This window comes from Meles meles, chromosome 6 (assembly GCF_922984935.1).
Source record: "Meles meles chromosome 6, mMelMel3.1 paternal haplotype, whole genome shotgun sequence".
Lineage (NCBI taxonomy): Eukaryota > Metazoa > Chordata > Mammalia > Carnivora > Mustelidae > Meles > Meles meles.
In genome coordinates, this window is record NC_060071.1 from 121,180,472 (window position 1) to 121,203,777 (window position 23,306).

The window sequence follows — 23,306 nt, forward strand, 5'->3', positions numbered from 1 at the left end:
GAGTCTCAGTTGTATCACTGAATAGCTGTGTGACCATGGCGGAGTTAACTAACCTCTCTTAATCCCACTCCAGTGACATGGAGTCCTAATCCCCGCAGCACACAGTCCTGGTGAGGAGATAGGACCGCATCAAGGCCTTCCCAGCTGTAGGTAGTTCTTTCTGATGGGCCCAAGGGAAGATGCAGTTGGGGAAGGAGGGGCTTGGACTACTGCCAATCGCACGTTGTCTTTTTCTAGAAGAGTGTCTTTGGGAAGACTTCATCTCAGGAGAAGTTTCCAATGCTTAAAAAAAAAACAAAGGAAGAGAAAGAAATAATTTAACACTCCCCTCCCCCTGCGCCAATACAATGAAAGTGAAACACTGAACCTTATGCTTTTAGGTTCTTATCCATCATTCTGCTTTCCCCGAGGGTCCTTTTTTGTCTTTTCAAATCATTTCACTTGTTAAAATCCCCTTCGAGCTGAGGAACACTTTAAAAAAAATTGTAACTTTTTCAGCTTTATTGAGCTATATAAGACGACATTGCATCCGTATAAGGTGAACGCCGTGTATTGTGCCTGGACACTGTTTAATTAAAGGAGGAACGTGCCCCCGAGAATCGGGACGAGGGCGGGGCGGGCGCGTGGGCTCGGGAAGGTTTGCATTGCACAAGCCCATGTCTTGCATTAGCCTCAGCCACATTCCATCCTCCTCCTCTTCCCCATCCCCTTGAGCTCGCCACCTCTTCTAGAAAACCGTGAGTCTCCCGTCGCTTCCCCCAGGCCTCTGCTTCATCGGGTCTCGCTCCCCAGTAAATCCTTAGATTCGGGTCTCGGTCGCTGTGTCTGTCCCGAGTTCGAGTCCTCGGCCTGCGGGAGGATGACCTTCGCGGGCGGCCCCGGGCCCCCCACGGGCTGGGGTGCTGGATCCTTCCTCTCCCCCACCCCCGCCTCGGCCCGGCCCGGCCGCCCAGCCGGCCCAGGCACCGCGGTCCTCGCTGGGTGGGAAGTAAAGGGTCAACGGGCCCTCCCAGCCCCCCGCCCCCCTGCACTTGCCCGCCAATCGCCTCCGGTAGAGATGCGGGGAGCGCGAGTGCGGCTGCTCCGGCGGGGCGGCGGGCCGGGGCTCTCCTCCCAGCCCAGCACTGGGTCCTGGCAGACGCCCCAAGATTGTTGTGAGGAGTCTAGCCAGTTGGTGAGCGCTGTAATCTGAACCAGCTGTGTCCAGACTGAGGCCCCATTTGCATTGTTTAACATACTTAGAAAATGAAGTGTTCATTTTTAAAATTCCTCCTCCAATTGGTTTAATGCTGAATTACTGAAAAGGGCTAAGCAAAACCAGGTGCTTTCTCTGTGGGCTCTCCAGTGGCTCGGAGGACCCAGGCTCTCCCCTTGTCCTCCCCACGACTGGCTCGTCCCCCTGGAATAAAATACGGGCGAGCCCCAAGGGCCCAGAGGGAGCCGAAGTTCAGGGCCGGCTCCGAGGTCCCGCGCTGCCAGCTTTTTCTTTTCCCCTTCGCTGCTCCTGCTCGCACATCTTGGACATGCCAGGATTCAAAAGGTAGGTTCCCCCCGCTCAGGACTTTTTTCCTCCAGGGTCTGGAAACCCTACTAAAAACCTGATGGGTGGAAAATGGCTATGGCTGGGATTCAGGCTGTGTCAGGATATTGGAAAAGGCATTAGCTAGTGATGCAATGATATTGTTAATTACAAAAAGCTGCGCCTCTGTAATTTCCATCTTGAAGCCTTCTTTTGGGAGTGGGTATTTTATAATACGGCTTCAGAAGTCAGCATCCGAGAGAAGCCTGCAAAAACCTCAGAGCTTGATGCTCTGAAAGGGCAGCAAATTTACTGAAAGGGCAGCAAATTTGCGTGGCATTTTAGGATATATATATATATCATATATATGATATATATATATTTATATTTCTAAAGCTGGGAAACCAGTTACTAGTTCACTAGCTATTATTTTGCTGTACTGGCTGACTGTTGGACAAGTGGACAGGCTAGCTGAACATCCCGAAATTGGATTTGCTCTATGTCTGTGTGGGATTCACAAAGGGCATGCGACCCAGAAGTTTCAAGCCAATGAAAAGTGGGAACTGCAGACAGAAATACATGTAAGCAAATGTTTTGCTGTTCTTTAAGGAAATTGCAGTTTCAGTCAAGGAATCCTTAAACCTTGAAGAACTTTATCTAGATTATATCGGCACGGTCTTTCATGAGCTCTTGAAAATGTCGCTGCTTTAGACGAATGAACTGTGGGTGTGTTGGGGGGTGCGGGCTGATGCTGTACTGGGGACCAGCACTTCTCTGACAGATAGCCCTGAGACTCAGTTGGCCCTTCTGGCTTTGCTTACGCTTTGGGCTGGTGCACAAAATGGGTGGACCCACCTGTTTTTGAAAGTTCTGGGGACCAGTTATGAGCATCCAAGTCTCCCCTAGAATTTCTATAGTTTCTATATCTTTAGAGCTTCCTGGAGTTCTTTGCGACAAGGTGTAACTGTTCGTGAGACCGTGAGAATAGCAGGGCGTGGGTTCCTTCTTTTTTGGAAAAACCTCTCCATCGATTGGCCTGAAATTCACTGGGCCCCCAGCACTCAGCTGTGGCTTGTCCAGGAGGCCGGGCTTGAGGCTGGACCTTTCCGAGGAGACCTGTCTCTCCGGCCAAAGGGAACTGGGAGTCGGGGAGTCGGAGGAGAAATGGGGTTAGCATGCCTTTTCCACTAGCTCCTGGAGCCCACTGCATTCAGTCAGGCTGTTCTGTCTCCAACATAAACGAGACAGGGTTTTATAACCAAGCGAAAGGAAACTTCATGTGAAGAAACAGGAAAACATTGAAATTCATAATATACAGCTTGGAAAATAAATTTGTTATTGTTCTTTCATTCCTTCCAGATATAAATCTGGCCATCGCAAATATCAAAAAGCCCTGGGATTTGGCTCTGCACTTTATAAGGTCAGAGCTGTCTCCGGCGTTCTAGAACCTGGCTCACACAGGCACTTCGGCACAATGAAAATGTGTGGACTCTCGGGGTCTTTATTCTTTGGATTGGGCACTGGATGAAGGAAGTGGGCCTGTGTCTTCTAGTACAAAGTTAAGGTTCTGTTCTCCCTGGATGTCAGCTCAAGTCCAGGGCGGCCCTCCAGCTACCTGGGGTTGCAAATTCAGATGAGCCTTGTGTTCTGGACTGAGTCCAATTTGTCATCTCTTGAACATTCTTTTTATGAAGGGAGGGATTATAAAGTGGAGGTATATGTTGATATAGCAGTTCTTCAAGTTCACCTCCTCCGGGAAGCCTTCTCTGATCTTCCTGTCCCTGCCTCCAGCCTGGCTCTCACGGCGCTCACTGGGTACTTCTCTCAGTGCCCTTACCGGTGTGTATTGATGTTATCAATTCCCGTGGCTCTCCAGCCTGCTCCCCAGGCTAGGGTCTTCTGTCTAGGGTCCATGCTTGTAAATAGTAGTTGCTCAGATAAATCACTATTGAGCTGAACAATAATAACACTAAATAGCTCTTCATTTACATAGTTTTTTTTAATACCATCATAATAATTTTTTTAAAAAAATTTATTTATTTATTTGAGAGAGAGAGAGAGCAGGAGGAGGGGCAGAGGGAGAGAGAGAATCTCAAGCAGACTCCGCACTGAGCATAGAGCCCAACTCCGGGCTTGATCCCACAACCCTGGGATCATGACCCAAGCTGAAACCCAGAGTCGGATGCTTAACCAACTGTGCCACCCAGGTCCCCCTAAACCACTGTAATCATTTAAAAGATTTTTTTTTTTACTAAGTCCTTTTTTTTTTTTTAAGATTTTATTTATTTCCTTGAGAGAGAATGAGAGAAAAAGCATGAGCAGGTGGGGGTGGGGGGAGGCAGAAGGAGAGGGAGAAGCAGACTCCCCACTGAGCAGGGAACCGGATGTGGGACTCCATCCCAGGACCTGAAGATCATGACCTGAGCCAAAGGCAGACGCTCAACTGACTGAGCCACCCAGGCGCCCCTGAACCATTGTAGTCATTTTTAAGTGTACAGTTCAGTAGCATTAAGTACATTTCATGGTCTTGTGTGGTCAGTCTCTAGAACTCCTCTCATCTCGCAAAACTGAAGCTCTGTCCTCGTGAAACGCTAACTCCCCATTCCTTCTTCCTCTCTGCCCCCCGGCGCCCACCATCCTCCTCTTTGTCTCTAGGATTTTATTTTATTTTATTTATTTTATTATTATTTTGTTAAATATTTTATTTATTTATTTGACAGATCACCAGCAGGCAGAGAGGCAGGCAGAGAGAGAGAGAGAGAGCGGGAAGCAGGCTCTCCGCTGAGCAGAGAGCCCAATGCAGGGCTCGATCCCAGGACCCTGGGGTCATGTCCTGAGCTGAAGGCAGAGGCTTAACCCACTGAGCCACCCAGGCACCCCAAGTCTCTAGGACTTTAACTGTTCTGCGTCCCTCATGTAGACGGACTCATACAGTATTTGTCCCGTTGTGACTGGCTTAATTCACTGAGTATCATATCAACGAGGTTCATCCGTGTGGTAGCTTATGCCAGAATTTCCTTTCTTGTCAAGGCTGAATAAAACTCCGATCCACATTTGATTTATCCATTCATCTGCTGAGGGACCCTTGGGTTGCTTTCAGCTTTGGGCTACTGTGAGTAAAACTGCTGCTGTAAACGCGGGTATACAAATATCTCTTTATGTCCCTATTTTCCCCTCTTCTGGGGGTTTCCCCAGGAGTGGCGTTGCTGGATCGTACAGTCAATCCATTTTTAATGTTCTGGGACGCTGGCACACGGCTGCCCCATTGCACCTCCCCACCAGCCCTGCACAAGGGCTCCGATTCCTCCACATCCTTGCTAAAACTTGTTTTCTTGCTTTTTTGATTAAAGCTATCCCGAGAGATGTGAAGTGGTATCTGTACTGTATTTTTCTTTACTTATTCACTTTTAAAATTTTATACTGTATTTTTAAAGCCTCGTGGGAGCCATGATTTTGTTAGCTAGAAGCTTGTGGGTGGTGGAGGGTAGAAGTCACAGGCTCAGGAGAGGTTTGGTGGCTTTTGAATGGAGAGCCAGCTTGACCTGCAATTTCTAGACTCCTCCTCCTAAGCTTTCCCTCTGCGTCCATTCTTCCCGGGGCGCCCAGGTCCCCCAGCCCCTCTTTGCCATTGGGGCCTATGTGATGTGTGCTCTGGGGTTAGGAGACTTTCCCGAGACACCTCTCTTCCGTAGAACTCAAATGCTGCACGTTGGTACTTTCCTTGCATCTTTTGAGGGTGCTATGGTCTCATTCACTGTTACTGTTTCAGAATAAGGACACTGAAAACTTTGCGAGAAGTAAAGACAAAGCAGCTGGTCCGTGCATGGGTCATGCCACAGCGGTGGGTTTTAGATTTTGTCTTTGAAGCAGCAAAACCTTTTATTAAAAAAAAAAAAGTCATCTAACACATGATCCCAACACATAAAACTAATAAGAGAGGCATGGTTTTATGTTGGATGGTTGGGGGTATCTGGAGTCTGCTTTGACCTCTGGAGCAGGAGCCCCCCAGCCCCCCAAATATATATACAAGTTGGAGTCCCCATTGTAAATGCACAGGTGGCCTGTGGTCCCTGTTGGTCCCCAGGTCTGGATTCTGGAAGTAACTCGGGCATTTATCTCTCGACCTGTTTCTCTCTGCAGGATACTTACTGTTACCATTCTGGCTCTCTGTCTTCCAAGTCCTGGGAATGCACAGGTAGGATTTTAATGTTGTGTCTGATCTAGAAGTGTGTTAAAAATCAGGGTGAGAGGATCCAGCCACACATTTTAGAACCCCAGAATTTACAGTTCACAGAAGCTGAGCTCCACCCCCAGATGAAGGCGGGCTCAGAGAGGTGGACCCTCGCCCCAGAGGCAGGGCTGGGACTCCAGGGTTCTGATTCCCAATCCAAGACTTTGAATCGGGCAGCTGCTGTCATTTGGGTCCTCCCAGGCTTGATTTATGGTAAATGTTAAAAAGTCAGAGGCTCTCTAGGGCTTCTGGGCAGTAGGGCCCTGCCTGCTTGTGGCCCACGTGGGTCAGCGTGTCTCTGCAGAAACGCAGCCCTGGTGGGAGGAGGCAGATCCGCCCTGGACTGACCCCCTGGGCAGGGGTGTGGACAGGGGGTGGGGGAGTCAGGCTCCACGGGGGTCTGGGAGAGGCCCGCAGTGCCCAGACTTTATGAAGCCAGTTTGTGTCAGCCTTTGAGAATGTGGGCACGTCCCTCCTGCAAACTCAGAGCGGCCTCTCTGTTTCTGGCTCACAAATGAGAGAGGCCTCACCTCGGGGCAGGCCTGAGGGACCACAGGCTGACGGGGGAAGATTTTTTCTCTTCCTATTAAGAATTTCAAAATAGATTCAGGCTCTTAGGGATAGAAAGGAGCCTAGGAGGGGTAACAGAGACTTGGAGCTTGGGGGGCCCTTGGAGTCCTCTGACCCAGCCTCATGGCGACAGATGGTGACATCCAGGCACGGAGAGGAGAGGGGTTCTGGTCCTGTGGTTACTGCGTGTTAGGCACTCCGCATCCATGAACATATCCAGTCCTTGCAGCCACCCAGAAGTAAGCGCTGCTGCCCCCATTTTACAGGTGAGGATGTGGAGGCCGAGGAAGCTGTGAGCAGTGGCTACAGTTGAGGCATTGAAGCGAGGCTGGTGGACTTGAACACTCGCTGGTGCTTAGCTGGTGAGCCAGGCCTGGACTCCAGTCTCCTGGGTTCCCGAGCTTTATGGCACAGCCTCCTGGCTCATTTGCTCCCTTTCTTTTGCCCCAAGGCCCTAAGACTCCTGACCCCACTCCCACAAATGGAGGCTGAATCCGTCATCTCTCAAAACCAGCCCACAGTGCAGGAATCCAAACCTTGGAAGGCACAGGGAAGGCCAAGGATGGGGTTCCCATAGTTAGAAACATTCCTTCTCTGCCTGTTCCTATAAAATGTCCATCTCCAGGGTCTTCCCTAGAGGCCCATGGACTTTTGGCCCCCATGATGTTTTTCTAAGGCCGAAAGTTGTAAACTCAAATTGCACATGAAGACCACAACCCTAGGGGACAACTGAGACATGTCTATTTCTAGAAGCATCTTTATGTAACTGTCTTGGCAAGACGGAAAGAGGGGGATTTCCCCTATTCTACATTTTTTTACAAAACGGGCTGCATCGCTGTGTAGTTTCAGGTGAGAAGGTTAGGTTAGGGAATGTCACGGGAGGTCCCGAGGAGGGGAGGTCGAATAGCACCCAGGGCAAGAGAGTGATTGCCCTTAGAAGCAGTCCCATCCATTCCCATAAAGAAATGAACTCGGGATATGCCTCATTATGGTGTGGGTCAGATGTGATTCCTCCTGCATCTCATAACTGGGGCAGGAAACAGCCCCCAAATCTGCTGGTAGTAGGGGTTTTAAAGCGTAATGCTAAGTGTTCAATGATTATAAGAAAATACTAAAAAGAAGAGGGGAAAATAGGCCTTATAATGCAGGTTTGGTGTTACGGAAGCTTTTTTTTTTCTTTACTGCATTTCTCGAACTTTCTGTGATGTCCTTGTAATACTTTTATAGTAAAAAAAAAAAAAAATGGTAAGGACCATGACCTTACCTCTTTCTCCTCTCTCCTTCCCGGCAGCAACAATGCACTAACGGCTTCGATCTGGACCGCTCGTCAGGACAGTGCTTAGGTATGAGGGACGCCAAGGATCCTGTGCTGGGTAGGGGCGTTTGGTGACAGACCGATGGTGGGCCCATGTCTTTCCCTGCTGCTGCTTGATATCATCAAACCTGTGTTGGCCTGGATTATGGAAGAAAACAGTGCCTGTCAATAACGTCAGTAACGCCCGTTTATCAATCACCTGCTTTGTGGCCCACCCCAGGAGGGGGCAAAAATGAGCCTGGATTGACCTGTGTCCCCAAGGGGCTCTCCGTCTGTATTGGTTTCTGATGGCTGCTGTAACAGACTGCCACAGACTTAGCGGTCTAAACAGCAAAAATCTATCTCACAGCTCAGCTCAGAAGTTATCCATAGATTTATCTGTAATTATTTACAGGTCAGACGTTTTAGAGGGGTTTCCTAGCCCAACTTCAAGGGGCCAGCAAAGCTTTGTTTCTTTCTAGAAGCTCTAGCAGAGACTCCATGTCCTGGTTCATAGGTATTGTTGACAGAATTCACTTTCTTTCTTTTTTAGAAAAATTGGGATATGATTGACACATCATGTCATGTGAGTTTCAGGGGTATGACTCGTTGATTTGATAACACATATATATTGCAGGATGATCACCACGGGAACCTTTGCTAACACCGCCACCACACCACGTAGTCACATTTCTTTCCTTATGGTGAGAACATTTAAGACCGTCTCTCTTAACAATGTTCGAGTACCCCATACAATATGGCGAACTGTCCTCCCCGGAGGGCTGTGAACTCCCCCGCACTTATTCAACTTATAAATGCAAGTTTGTGCCCTTCACCAGCCTCTCCCAGTCCCCAGCCACCATGTCACTCATGATTTTTATGAGTTTGGCTTTTTTGATTATACATGTAAGGGAGATCATACGTGACTTTCCTGTGACTTATCTCGTGTAGCATGACATCCATCCATGGGCCGCTAGAGAACGGGGCATCAACCTCAGCATACTTCCCTTTCCCAAGGTGGGAGTTGGTGCGCGTGTCTCGGCTGAGCTGCCTGGGGTGGGCATGTCTCCCCCACGGGCCTGGACACGGACCTGTTTGCTGGCACAGGATGAACTGACTTGCCAGTAGGCTTCTACTTTCTTTGCAAGGAACTAGCTCTCAGCCAAACCTTGTCTTCCTTGATGCAAGGGATTCCCTCCCCCGCACCAGCTGTTTTTTGGAGTAGACGATGGAGTCATTATGAGGCCCGTCCCAGGGTTTCCCGGGGGTCATATGGGTACATGGGGGCACCTGGGATGTTTTTAGATGGTACGTTCACAGATAAATGCTCAATTTTAGTATTTATACATTCATTTTTACTGTTACCTTCTACTTGCGTTGACTGGTAGTGTTTACTTGGGTTTCACATGTGGATGAGATGATACGGGTTTTGTGGCTGTGGCGCACATTGTGATGTGGTCTTTGATGGCTGATGTCTGGGTGATGCTGGTCAGTGTGATTCAGTTACACCAACATTTGAGGGTCCCCGCATTGATGAGCCGGGGCGGCCCTCTGTGTTTGGGAGCAGATGCTGGTAAAGAGTGGCTTTGGGATCCTTGGTTGCACTATGCGCCATGCGCGGCCTTGCCAGGGAGCCCCTGACCCTCATCCTTTCCTTGGCATTTCCAGATATTGACGAATGCCGGACCATCCCCGAGGCCTGCCGAGGAGACATGATGTGTGTTAACCAAAACGGCGGGTACTTGTGCATCCCCCGAACAAACCCAGTGTACCGGGGGCCCTACTCGAACCCCTACTCAAACCCCTACTCGGGTCCGTACCCAGCAGCAGCCCCACCACTCTCAGCTCCAAACTACCCCACGATCTCGAGGCCTCTCATCTGCCGCTTTGGATACCAGATGGATGAAAGCAACCAGTGTGTGGGTGAGTAACCCAGGGTCCCGGCTCCTGTGCTCTGGGAATGTCCTAATCCAGCAACGGTGAAGTCCTAACCCGTGAAGCAATGACTTACTTTTTACAGAGTTCCTTCCTGTTGAGCGGCCTGTGTCTCCAGAAACCCACCCCCCCCACCCCCCCGCCCAGGAGTAGGGTAGATTGTTGTCACATTCCGGTTCTCATCCAGAAAGCCAATTTGTTTTTTCTTAATTTTCATCTGTCTGTCTATCATCTATCTATCCAAAGACTAAGCTTATATTTTCTCTGTTTGATCATCAATGCATCTGGTTTAACTTAGTGAATCCCAGAGAGAAGATCTAGAAAGGACCAGCACTTTCTCTTCAACACTCCTCACCCTTGAATGGAATGTATACTCTTGAAATAAAAGAAGTCTTGAAGGCCACGGCCAACTGTTCTGGAAAGAGAGTGGGTTCCTTGGGTGGGTGCCAATGTTCTTTTGGCTAAAATGAGCCTCGCTAATGGGAACTCACAATGAGAATAGACCTCTGGGAGGAAGGCGAGACCACATGGCATGAGTCCCCAAGGGGGTTGGCAAGTGGTTTGACCAGTTCCCTGGTGAGCTTTGGTGTCTGTTGACCAGTGTGGCCTTGGCGGAGGGTTACTGGGGATCCTTCCTTGGTTGCTTTGATGGTTGGACCAAAAGCTCTGTGACTGTTTCCAGCTTTGGCAGATGGTCTAGAGTGATGATGGCTCCAGACTTTTTTGATCATGCACCTCACATCCAAGATCTTTTTGAGCTTGGAGCCCCATGAGATGCATATTTATAAATTACACACGTATCCTATTATACTAATATGGTTTGAGGAGTGTAACGCATACATTTAAGACTAGAACATTTTAGAAGATGTGATAAAAATAAATGTGAGTGAAGTTCTGATACTTCTTTCCCCAAAGTCCTGGAGACCACTGGTGTGCCTAGTGAGATTTTTGTTGGTCCGTTTTCAGGGCTCTGAAGTATTAAGCTGTTAGAGAGGCTGGGTTGGCTATCTCGTAATATCTTCTGGATGTTCATGCAAATGGGTGTGCATTTCCATCTGGATACCTGGAAATCGTTTGCAAACCAGTGTCCTTCAGAGCCGCAAGCGGAAACTGGGTGTACCTGGGCCCAAATTTCTCCATTCTTACTGGTTGCGAAGGACATGGGGTGTATGTGTGTGAGAGAGGGGTGGGAGGGGGAAAGATAAATAGAGGCGGAGAGGAGGAGGGTGGGGAAGGAGGGGAGAGTGGCTTGATGGTTATTCCAAATATAGATGAGTGGGCAGAGGCGAAGAGTGTGGGGTTCAGCCAAGCCACAGACATGGTTTGGTGGAGAATGAGGTAGTACCCTTCCCTGTAACGAGGGCTGGAGCACTGCAACTGGAAGGGACTTTACCAACTGAACTTCTGCTTCATCGTCCTCTAGGAAAGGGAGCACGGACTCCAGCAGGTTAGTCATGACAGAGGTAGGGTGGTGGGCTACAGGACTGACTACCAGTATCTACCTTCCTAACTTGGCCACGTGACCTCTTTTGTCGGGTAGTAAAGAAATGATCCCAGAAAGAAATGCAGAGAAGGAGAGGTTGGGAGATGTCTGGGTGGCTCAGTCGATTCAGGGTCTGCCTTTGGCTCAGGTCATGATCTCAGGGTCCTGGGATGGAGCCCGGTGTTGGGCTCCCTGCTCAGTGGAGAGTCTGCTTTTCCCTCTGCCTTTGCCGCTCCTCCCCAATTGTGCTCTCAGTCTTTCTCTCTGTCTCTCAAATAAATAAATAAATAAATAAATAAATAAATAATCTTAAAAAAAAAAAAAGGAGAGATTGGAGGAGAGCTCCTCTTCCAGGATGTCCTGTAGAGCTGGATGCGCTGAGTACAGGATTGAAAGTGAGGAAGGGGGTGTGATAATCCATCCAGGTGCTCCAGGATTTTGTGAGGGGGCCTCAGGGTGCTCTGCCTGATGTCTGGGGCCATCCCACAGACCCCTTTGGGGAGCAGCTGAGAACTGCTGCACTGGTCCCCGAAGCAGTCCCCTCCCTCCCACAGACTCCTCTCTAGGAACTCAGGGCCCTTAAGAAGGATGGGGCTGGGAAACCTATTCATCTCCTTGTCCCCATGACGTCATGCAGTTTCACGGCTCCTAACCTGTCACGCGGGAGACGTGGAGCCTTCATAATGGCCCTTTTGTAAGAAGAATAGAGTCAAGGAACCCTAGCGAGGACTGGCACCTGGCCCACCCATTTCCAAAAAGTTCAGCATTATGCATTCATAAATCCTGAGTTCTTTCTGACTTCCCTTCCCTGCACCCCACTGTTTCCTGACGTACAGAGGTCCTTCTGGGCATTGTAAGAGGTGGCGTCACAGGGGAGGGACAAGAGAGGGGACGAGGAAGGGAGTCTGCTTCCACCCACTGTTCCCTCCAGGATGCGGGAGGTGGGCTTGAGTACAGGCAAAAGGGAAGCCAGGCACAGAGATGGCCGAAGAGGGGGAAGGCGCCAGGAGAGGGCCTTGTTGATAAAGGAGGAGGAGGTTCATGCGGGGTTCTCATCACCTGGAGGAGGAGGATGTAGGTCTGAGCTTGTGGAGGAAGCATGGAACCAGCGCTGCGTGATCGGGAAGAACTGGGAAACATTTCTGAAATTTGGGTGTCCTAGGAGGGAGGACAACCTCTTCAAAGGAGTCTTCTCCTGGCCATCAGGATGAAGCTAATAAGCCAGAGTGATGAGAGCAGCCGTCATGAGAGCCAACGCTTCCCCAGGGGTGGGTGCGGGAGTAGTTACATGCGAATTAACATGCGTACTCCTATACTGGTAAAGAGCCCGAGCCATTTGGAGAGGTTAGGAAATCCCGCCAAAGCGAATGGGGATGAACCAGGGTTTGAACGAGGCTCAGATTGGTTAAGGTTTGTTCAAAGCCTCTGAGAGAGTCTGTGTTGGAGCCCTGATTAAACACGAGGAACTTCTCTTAGTTTTCCTTTTTTTTGTAATTTAAATTTTTCTCCTATAAAGAACCTAGACAAAAGCAGAGAAGTAATGAACACTACCTACTTACCACTGAGTTGCTGTAATTATCAGCACAGACCGAGCCTTGCTTGTCCTTTACCCTCCCCCAGTGGACTAATTAAAGGAAATCTCAGGCATCATATAACTTTATCCTTAAATACTTAAGAATGTATCTCTCACTGATAGAGATTCTTTAAAAAAAAAAAAAATAGCCCTAACACTGTTATTAAGCCTGTGAAAATCGACAATAATTCCTATTTATCATTAAATGTCCAGGTGGTGTTCAAATTTCCCTGATCATGTCATAAATGTCTTTTTCCCCCCTGTTGGTTTGTTAGAATCAGATCCAAATGAGGTCTACAAATTGCATTTTGTTGACAAGTCTTTTACATTTCTCTTAATGTTTTTGTTTCTCTTGTCAAGAACTACGAGGCGGAGTTCTTTTTCCTGTAGAATTCCTTACATTTGGGATTTTGCTGATCACGATTTTGGGTGATTTTTAGCATATTCCTTCATGTCCTCTGTTTTTCTGTACACTGGTAATAGATCTAGAGACCTGATCTAATTCAAATTGAATACTTTTGGCAGACTGCTTCATAGGTAACACCATTGTTCTTTTGTCCTTTTTCTGCCCTGCTTTCTCCTCATGAACTCTGAGACAATCTGCTTAAAGAAGCAAATGGACCTTTTCACCGTGGCTTCCTTTTTCTGAATTTTGGACTCAGTCTCAAAGAGGCAGTTTCCTCCCTTGTGTCTGGATTAGACTGTGGCCTGTCTCTGCAGGCCAGGCAGGGCCAGGCTCTGTGCACAGGTTCCTGGTGCCCCAGAGTTTCCTTCTCGACTTCTGTTTTGGGTTCTGTCTTGGAGGTGACTAGACCCTGCTCCTTCTGGAACAAAATTTGGCCTCAGGTTTGAGTTCCCCCGTAGATGTAAATCGGGGTCACCTGGGACACTTACAGAGTGAACGGTGACCCGAGAGTTACAGCTCATGAGCCAAGAAAGTTTTGTGTCATCTAGTTTTGTGTGGCCTCTTGGCTTGTGGGTGCTCAGCCCTATGGCCACCTTCATGAGGATGGTGACTCATGGCTGGTTAGGATGTGTCCTCCAGATCCTGGACCCCTGGGAGATTGGTGGCCAGCTTCTCTGGCGATGGAAAGCCAGATGGACACGGTTAGTTGTCGAGGAGGTAAGGGAGGCTCCAGGGAGGTCTTATCTATGTAGATGCACCCAAGATACAGACAAAGGTAAAAATCAAAGTCATACCAAGGAGTCTGAGCTGGCCCAAAGACCTCGCAGAAGCAGGATGCTGTGGGCTTAATGGTGTGGCTGCTGAAGGTTCAGGAAGAGGGGAGCTGAGCTGAGGGCTGGAGCTCCCATGGTTTGAACCCCCACTCAGGAACCTTCCTATCGTAATATGCTCCCTCTAAGAACATCACCTTCAGCCAAGGCTCCTGCATGTGGATGTCCCTGGTTTATGTGTGCTTGTCCCCTTTGGGGCTCAACTTGTCACCTCTCTGGGTGGACAGTCTTAGTTCTGGCTTTGCGGCAAACTTAGGGACTGTACTGCTGACAGATGCTCATGGAATGTTCTGCAGTTGAGCAAGCGGTCTTTTACCAGAGCCCCGGGACTGCAGGGGATCTTCTGGTCATTTGTGAAATTATTTTCCTTCCTGGCCCAGGGATTTGTGTTGATCAAAGCATTTGAGTAGCAAGGTGGGCATTCATATGGATCCTTCTAGAAGACGGATGTGCTAGCCTGAGGCTTTGTGTTGAGTTAGTCTTCCTGAAACCAGCCAGTTTTTATTCAACTGACGATAAATATGACCAATGATAACAGAGCACCTGTTGGGGTTAGCACTGAGGGGGCAGGGTGTCTGGGCATGGCTGTGAGCTCTCTCCAGAGCTTACCATCAATGAAGGGAGATTGGACACAAAACAAGCCACTGAAATACTAGGTGGCCTGTGATAAGTCCCTGAGATGGCGAAGAGAAGGCAGAGATGGGAAGGCCGTGCATTCTGGAACAGAGAGGGCTGGAACTTGGACGTCAGACTGGCCTTGATTCCCATCCTGGTTTGGCCACTTCCTGGCTGTGAGCTTTGGGTCTCAGTTTCCTCATCTGTAAAATGGGCATGACAAGGTCTGGCTCACAGAGAACATGAGGAAATACCTTGTTCAGTGTCTGTCCATAGAATCACAAGGAAACCGTTCATCAAGAAAGACTCAAGGGTCTGGCAATGACAACCTGTAGAAAGATTCATAGAATCTGAAAATTCACTGCAAGCCTCATTCTTTAGAACCTTTAAAATGACCAGAAACTGAGCTTGGTACACACCCACCCCACAGACTTTGCAGGATATGGTCCAGTTCCTTCCCTCATGAAATTTTAGTCAGGTTCTGCTTCTAAACTCCAGCAAAGCCTGGGTTTGTTTAAACTGTGAAACAGAACAGTGAGAAGTCTTTCCAACCTGACATTTGTTCCCAGCAGATAAGGCAAGGACAGGAGCACTGGAAACTTTACTGAGCCCTCCACGTGGCGGCTCCTGCAGGCTTTTCTCCCAATTGTTTTATAAAGGCTTGGGCTATAACTTGAAACCATGTCCTCAGGGATGAGACCAGAAGGAAAATGCAGGAAGTGCAGGCCACCGGGTTCCTTTGGCTGCTGAGGGCATGGGGACCAGGCAGGCCTGGCAAGAAATGGGACCAGGCTTGAGTCAGGGGCTCCGCAGTTGGGTTTGCTTGTCAAGCAGGCCTTGACAGACTTGTCCACGTGCACCCCGTCTTGCTTCAAGTCTTTCCCGGTCACTGGTGGGGATAGGGAGCGAGCAGCTTAGGGGATTATAATCAATCAATCAATCAATCAATAAACAAACAAACAAACAAAAAGAAACTTTAGAAAAATAAAGAAATGTTAAAACTTAATTTTTAAAATGTAATTCTCTTATCGTTTGAATCTGTTAGAAGGATGTATTATTTTTGTTTAAAAACAAAACCACCGACCCCGCCACACACCCTCGCCCCAAATTTTTTTAAAGTTTAAAGTGAGGCAGATGGCGTGGGAAAGGGACCAGAGAGGACACTGAGAAGAATGGGACAGATTTGCTATTTATTAGCTATGGGGCATAAGAAAGTCTCTGGGCCTTTCTGTAAAAAGGAGGGACAGGAGGATAGTAAAGATCTTAACGTGGGGTGTGCAGCTAGAATTCAGGGATCCGTCATCATGTTTTTTCGCATTAACGTCTAGTGAAATTTGTCGTTGTTGTCCATTATGGAGACAGTAGACTGTAACACCTTCGTGGTCCCTGTGACAGTATTAACATGAGAAGCACAGCTAGTCATACACCAAGTTATAGCTGTAACAGTGACTCTGAAGTGTCTCGAAGTATTTGGCGTGTCTTGAAATGCAATTTTCACTAATCGCTACTTCAGAGTTGTACAAGATAGTAGGCTGCTATCCCGTCTTCTTACTGCCCCGATAAGGAAGCGTATGTATTTCTACAATGCACATTTATTTTAAAACCATTTTGTTAACTGCCTTTCAATATAATTGGTCTCCCTGTGAATTTAATTCCATGCAATTCAAAGCATTCTCCTGAGAAGGGGTCCATGGGCTTTATCTGCCTGTAGAACAGGTCTGTGGCACATGCACCAGAGGCTTAAATTCCCTGGAGGAGATAATCTCTTGGTCTCCTCCAACTCAAGAATGTTCCACTTTTCTAAATCTTCCCAGTCCTTAGGAAGACAGTCTGGATTTTCCGTTCATGTGTTCTCATCCGGATTGCTCTGTGATGTGGTCCTTCTCGACTTCTGGGTTTCAACCAGCACACGTGCTCAGTGACATCTGCCAGGACTGAGTCTGTCCTCCGTGCGTGAGGAAGGCCCTCCCTACCCACGACTATTGCTGCCTTCCAGAACCGGCCCTGGTCTGTAGGGGTGAGGAGGTGCAGTGAGCTGACCGCCCCCCACACCCAGTGGGCACCCACAAGGAGACCCACCCAGCCCTTGGTGCCATTGGAGAGTAGGCACGTCCCCAGTGCCTAGTATACCAATTTTCTCAATGACCTACAAATTGTTCTTGGCTCTCACCTTATATTCCTTGGTCTGGTCCTGTTTCTTTCAATTATGTTCCATTCAGGAATTAGCCAGTTGCGTGTGACAAGCAAGTGGTGTTGCAAGAGGATGGAGGAAGTGTGAACTTTCAGCAGCGGGCCACTTCAGCCCTTGGCAGTCATGGCTAAGGTGGGTGTATGACCGGCTCTCTGAAGAGTGTCTGAAAAGTAGGAGGGCACCGTTACCTGTCAGGGCCAGGGCTGATCAGACCGTGTAGCCGTGTGTGCTTTAAATGAGCGGAAGGAGCATCCTTTGGTGCTTCCATAAAGGTGTGATGCTTCCAAGTGCGTTGAGTTGGAAGAAGGTGATGGTATCTTCTCTTTTGTCATCAAGCCTAGTGGTAGATTTCTTTGCAAATGTCCTTTTGATGGAAGTAGACCAAGTACACCATTGGCCGAATTGAGAATGGACCCACTCGCACAGATTCTGTGTCTGTGTTGGCAGTTTCCACAGATATTCTCCCAGGCTCTTACCTGCTTGTGTGCCTGGTGTCGGAAGGGCATCTGTCGCTCCTGCCCGTGCCCCAGCATGATGTGATTTGGGAGTGATTTGGGAGCCCTTTGTGCTCCCAGAAATGGATTAAATGAGATAAAGAAGTAAAAATAGCATAGGAGTGCAAAGTATTCGTTTTACAGAGTGTGTGCCTGAGTACAAGAAAAGTGATTCAAGCAGCACATTAGTAATCACATTAATGTCGTGGACAACAGCCTCATGTAGATGTCGCCTGAAAGGCTCAAGTTGTGACATCTGCTGTCTGGGAAAGAAAGGAGATCTTTATTTTCTTGAAGGACCTGGAGGGAGAAGTCATCAGGCCGAAGAGCAGTGGGCGTTAGTAAGGCGGGGACAGGGAAGAGCAGGGGCTGTAGATTCAGACATTTGGGGTTCAAATCCCATCCTTGCACAGTTGCCAGGCTCAGGGTATTAAAGCCTTTGAGGGTCCCGTCTACAAGTTGGGACAGTAACACGTATCTTATGGGGTTGTTTTGAAGTTTAGCGAAGGAGTGCGGAGTGTCCCCTTGTCAGGCGTGCCGTCCCCGAGCAGCAGTCACTGCTGTCACTCCCTCACCGTCTGCTCGCCCCACAGGAACAGGGCTCTGCTGGCTTCACATCTTACCAGTCCTTACTGGGCCACAACGGGGTACACAGACACAGGGCTGCTTATCCTCCCAAGTTTGGGGAGGGAGAGTGGAAGGGGAGGGAGACAGAGAGGGACTGCCTTTCAGATGGTGACTGCTGATACTGTCTCCCCCTCTCCACTCTGACCCCACTCAGCCAGACAGGCTGCCTTTGATCCTTTCTCTGGGAGCGCCGAGAAGGAGTGACATGATTATGTGTGTTCTCCTCTCTCTTTGGCTGCCAGCTTCTCTGGGCACACAGACACAGAGACAGAAACGCCGACTTCAAACCACACTGGCTGGCAGGCTGGGACTGGGGCAGGGCTGGTGGGCTCATCAGACCACCTTCCTCAGCAGGCCAGCTGCCCTCCTTCTTGGTGGCAGAAAGCTCACAGCTTCCGGGCAGCCCCCAGTAGTGCGGCAGAGGGCAGACAGGTGCTCATGTGCGCTCCTGAGGATGGGGCTGTCAGGGCTTGGGGTCATGGGTGGGGTGCCTGGTGTGGGCTGGGCGGTTTCTTGGTTGTAGGGTGGCCCCAGCATGCACTGTTTGTCCACAGCATCTGGCAGAGTGGGCTCTCAGCAAATGACTGTCGAATGAGTGAATGAATGAATGAATGAGTGGAGGGAAAGGGGGTGTGAGCACTGTTAAACCCGAGCAGTGAGAGAGGAGCCCTCACTCATTTCCTAACTCAACCTCTCATCACTCACTCCAGCACACCCCTCTGAGCCCGAGGCTCCTGTTTGTCTTGGAAGCAGAGGAGCGTGTCTGGGGAAGGGTCTTGAGGCCATCTCCTTGGGGGCTGGCAGGGAGAGGACATTCACAGGATTCCTTCCCTCCAGAGGGCCTCAGACATCAGACTGGATGTCATGGACTGACCTCCCATTCCTCCCTGGCTCGTCGGAGCTGGGCCAGAGGGGAGATGGGGACAGCCAGGGCTGGGCCCTGCCCCAGGCAGCCAGCATCCATGGACTCCAGGGGACGGTGGGCGGGTCGGGGCTGGGGAAGCTGCGAGCCTCGGGGGACTCGTCAGTGCTGTCTGACTTTCCCTCAAACTAAGACATTTACAGAACGCCAGCCAGAGTTGATTTATGAGTTTTCACATATTTCACAGGTCTCAACACATCCCCCAGGAATCAATGAGGTCAGACAGAACAGACTTTGCATCCGGAATCAGTATGAAATTGGCATCTTCAACTGTTCCCATGGGAAGGAGGGGATAATAATTTGGGGGGAGATTATATTAAGCAATGCAAAGACACAGAAAAATCTGACTCGGCTTCATTCCCACTGGGGAGGAAGACAAGTCATCTGTTTTCTGCCTCTGAGCTGGGCAAGGGGTGGCCATCTCCACCGGGGCCCCTGTGACCACAACGCAGCAGGACGGGACAGGGCCACTGGGGCGAGTGATGAACTCAGAGCAAACAGCAGTGACCACGGCATCCTGCTCTGTGTCCTCTGGCTCATGCTCTGTAACTACAATACATAGACTTTGGGGATTATTTTTTAGCAACTCTCTATCCAGCAGGAACTCGTATTTGTAGCACCTGACAAATATTTGTTGAACAAGCAGAAAAGCTTATGTGCTGAATTGTATGTATAGGATTGAAATGAGCCAGGGAAATCGGTTAGGTCTCAGTTATCCATGTAGATTAGTTTTATCCTTAATGGACTATCATTAGTGGAGTGCCCATAAGGAACAGGAATTCTGCTCTGGGAATGGGTGCCATCCCCTTTAAGACAATCTTTGGAGGACTGAGTAGTGTTTTCACGTGGGAGATGGGAAAGGACTTTCTGGTTTGAGGAAACAGCTCAGGTACAGACATAGAGGCAGGAATACTGGTGAGGGCTGGCTTTGGTCATGAGCCCAGGGGTCACTTGCCCATTCTTGATACCCAGTGTGTGGCTGCAGGGTGGCCGTGGGTGGGGGGTGGGGCAGGCATGGAAGGAGAGATAAGATTGAGAAAATTGGCAAGAACTAGACGGTGGGGGCTATGTTCAGTGAACACCAGTTTTTGAGTGGAGGAGGGGTGTGACTTTTGTTTGAAGAGGATTCCTGGTTGAGGGGCCTGGTGGTCTGGGATCTCCGTCAGATCTTAGTCCTGCCACAAGTTCAGCGGGTGATGGTAGCACTAGCCCTTCTCTTTCTGGGTTCCATTTCCCCATCTGTGCAGGAAGGCCTGGACCACAGTCTCTCAGGCTCCGTCCAGCCCTGACCACTCAGGAGGACGAAGGGCTTACTTACCACAACCAGGAGAAGCATAGCTTCTGGAAGCAGGTAGATTCTGGGGAGAGTATCTTTCGCCTTGAGGCAGTGATTTTGCATTTGGCCTAAGCTCTCGGGGCAGGGAGGGACTCATTACTGGGCCATCTCTTAATGCTGTCGCCTCCTTTTCTCAGAGTCCTGGTTGGAGCCTTCCTGTAAGCGGGAAGAGTAAGCCCTTCTCCCAGTCCCTCTAGAAAAGGGGCCTCCAGGGATGGCGATGAAATCAGCTCTGATAGCCTGTGGCCCGGTTCCGTGGGAAATCTGGCAGTGTCTTTGTAACACCTGGGGGCAGTTTGCAAGCAGCTGGAGTAAAACCCAAGTTCCTCATGAAGCCAGGCGTCCTCTTAGACTGACCAGTGGGGTGGAGAGGGAAGAGTTTCACAATCAGGCTGTTTTGGGAAATCCCCCCACCTCCGCCCTCCGACACAGACCCTTATTCCAGAACCATCTCCATCTTACTTAGCTCCGGAGGGCAGGTGTTGGCCAGGCACCCGGTTGGCTCCTTGCTGCAGAAGGCTGGATCCTGAGGTTATACCCTTAATCGACTCCCTTAAATGTGGTAATTCCCACTTGAACACTGCCTCCCCCTTTCCCAAATGCTTTCCCATCCACTCACTCACTGATTTCTCCAGCAGCCCAGTAGGCAGGCTCAGGGTTGTTTTTCCCGTTTCACAGAATACTTGGAAAGGCTCTGTGACTGTCCCCAGTATCCCTCCCTTCGTCCGTGGGAGAGGCCGACCAGAGCCCAGGCTTGCTGACTTTCAGACCCTGCTCCTCCCTAAGATGCCCCTGATGCTCCTGGTTTTGTTCGTTTGTTTTAAATTTAAATTCCAGTTACTAACATCGAGTGTAAAATTCGTTCCAGGTGTACAGATAGGAACTCAGCACTTCCATCCATCACACGGGGCTCCTCACAGCCAAGTGCACGCTTTAGTCCCCATCACTTATCTCCCCCGTACCCCCCAGCCCCCTCCACTCTGGGGACCACCTGTTTGTTCTCCAGAGTTAAGAGGCTGTTTCTTGGTTTGCCTCCTCCTCTCTTCCTCCCCTCCCTTTTATCTCCCCGCTTTGTTTTGTTTCTTAAATTCTACATAGGAGTGGAATCATATGGTATTTGTCTTTGACTGGCTTATTTTGTTTAGCATTGTACTCTCTAGACCCATCCACGCTATTGCAAATGGCAAGGTTTCATTCCTTTTTATGGCTGAATTATATTCCGTTGTGTGTATAGACCACATCGGTTTTATCCATTCATCAGTTGATGGACACTTGGGCTGTTTCCATAACTCGGCTATTGTAGATCATGCTGCTGTGAACATCCAGGTACATGCATCCCTTTGAATCTGTATTTTTGTATTCTTTGAGTAAATACCTAGTAGCGTGATTACTGGATCATAGGATAATTCTATTTTCAACTTTTTGAGGAACCTTGAAAACAGAAAAAATTCTGTTTTCCAGAATGGCTGCACCAGTTTGCATTCCCACCAACAGTGCAAGAAGGTTCCCCTTTCTCCACATCCTCAACAACATCTGTTGTTTCCTGTGTTGTTGATGTTAGCCACTCTGACTGGCGTGAGGTGATATCTCATTACAATTTTGATTTTGATTTTCCGGATGATGAGTGATGTTGAGCATCTTTGCATATGTCTGTTGGCGATCCGGACGTCCTCTTTGGACAGGTTGCTCTTGGTTATTTACAGGCCTTGCCGGCCTCCTTTTTCTTCCTCAAACATATCAGGCTCTTCCCTACCTCAGGGCCTTTGCACTTGCTGTTTCCTGTGTTGGAACTCTCTTCTGGCTCTTCACATTGCTGCTCACTCTTCTCTTTACAGGTTTCAGCTTAGTTTATAAGTCAGCTGAAAGAGCCTTTCTTTGCTTCTTAAAGAGCCTTTCTTTGCTGTGTCCAGAGTAACCCTGTGCTTACTCTTCATCGCAGCCCTCGTCATTGTTACCTGTTCCAGACCTGACTGTGCACAAAAACATCTAGAGGACTTCAGATTGCTGGGTCCTAACCCTACTGATTTAGTAGGTTCGAGTGAGGCCCTGGGCTTTCAAGTGATGCTAATCATCCTGGTCTGGGGACCACACTTTGAGAACCACTGATTGATAAATATCTTTTAATTAATTAATCAACAAATTAACTTATTTTTATTGAGGTGTAATTGACATGCTATGAATTTTAGACAAGCAGCGTAACAGTTCCACATTTGTGTGTATTGTATCCCCTATGTGTAGTTAATATCCATCGCAACACAGTCACGAAACTGTTTTTCCGGCCATAGGAATTTTTAAGATCTACTCTCTCAGCAACTTTCATATAATACTATAATACAGTGTTATCTGTAGTCACCCCACTGCCATGACCTCCCCATTACTTACTTATTTTATACCTGGAACTTTGCACCTTTTGACCCCTTTACCCATTTTGCCCATCCCCTGCCGCGGGCAACCACCTGTCGGTTCTCTGTAACTGTGGGCTTAGTCTGTTTGGTTTGTTTGTTGGTTGGTTGGTTTTTGATTCCACCTATAAGTGAGATCACGTGGTATGCATCTTTCTCTGACTAATCTCACTTGGCATGATGCCTTCATGGTCCATCCATGTTGTTGTAAATGGCAAGATTTCTTTCTTTTTTATGGCTGAGGATATTCCCATATATATAAATATATTCATATAAATATACATTCATACACACACACATACATATCCCATCTTCTTTGTCCATTCTTCTGCTGATGGACATGTAGGTTGTTTCTGTGTTTTGGGTGTATCTATTGTTTTATTATCTGTCTGACCTCTTATTTTGTTTCCGCTGTGCCCCCAGTGCCTGGCCTGTCACTGCTGCTTGATGAGTATCTGTGAAAAGAGTGTTGACTGAAGACATGGTTGGGACTCCTTGCTTTATAATCATCCCACACCTAAGAAGGAAGAATGTCAAGCATTGACAGAAACCCGGGGAGCTACTCAGTCTGATCGCTTCTTCTCTGTTATCTTTTTCTTTAACTTTTTTTTCATGCTTGATGTTTTTCTAAAGGTCAATATGAATTTTGGCATAAATTGCATAGACAGTTAAATCCCACGTGAATGAATTGGGCTCACTGGGCTCAAGGAGGGTTGTTAGAAGCCCAACCAAAAGCCACAGGACATCCAGCCAGTTGTGGGTGTTTGGGTCTCCCCCTCTTGGGTCTGTGCTTAAACCTTGACACTCAGCTCACCTGTCTTCAGTGGGGAAGAGCCCACATATCCTCCCTCTTCTGTCTTGAGGCAAATCATGGGAGA

At 48.8% G+C, this 23,306-nt stretch overlaps 1 protein-coding gene across 1 annotated transcript in view; it reads left to right on the plus strand.

The window, feature by feature from the left end:
* Nucleotides 1–666: 666 nt before the first annotated feature.
* FBLN5 (fibulin 5) overlaps nucleotides 667–23,306 on the plus strand; it is a 74,826-nt gene continuing 52,186 nt past the window's right edge. The window contains exons 1-5 of the mRNA XM_046010424.1: nucleotides 667–737; nucleotides 1,346–1,540; nucleotides 5,660–5,714; nucleotides 7,612–7,663; nucleotides 9,283–9,537. Of these exons, the coding sequence (XP_045866380.1) occupies nucleotides 1,524–1,540; nucleotides 5,660–5,714; nucleotides 7,612–7,663; nucleotides 9,283–9,537 (379 nt within the window). The 5' untranslated portion in view covers nucleotides 667–737; nucleotides 1,346–1,523. The remainder of the gene's footprint in view (nucleotides 738–1,345; nucleotides 1,541–5,659; nucleotides 5,715–7,611; nucleotides 7,664–9,282; nucleotides 9,538–23,306) is intronic.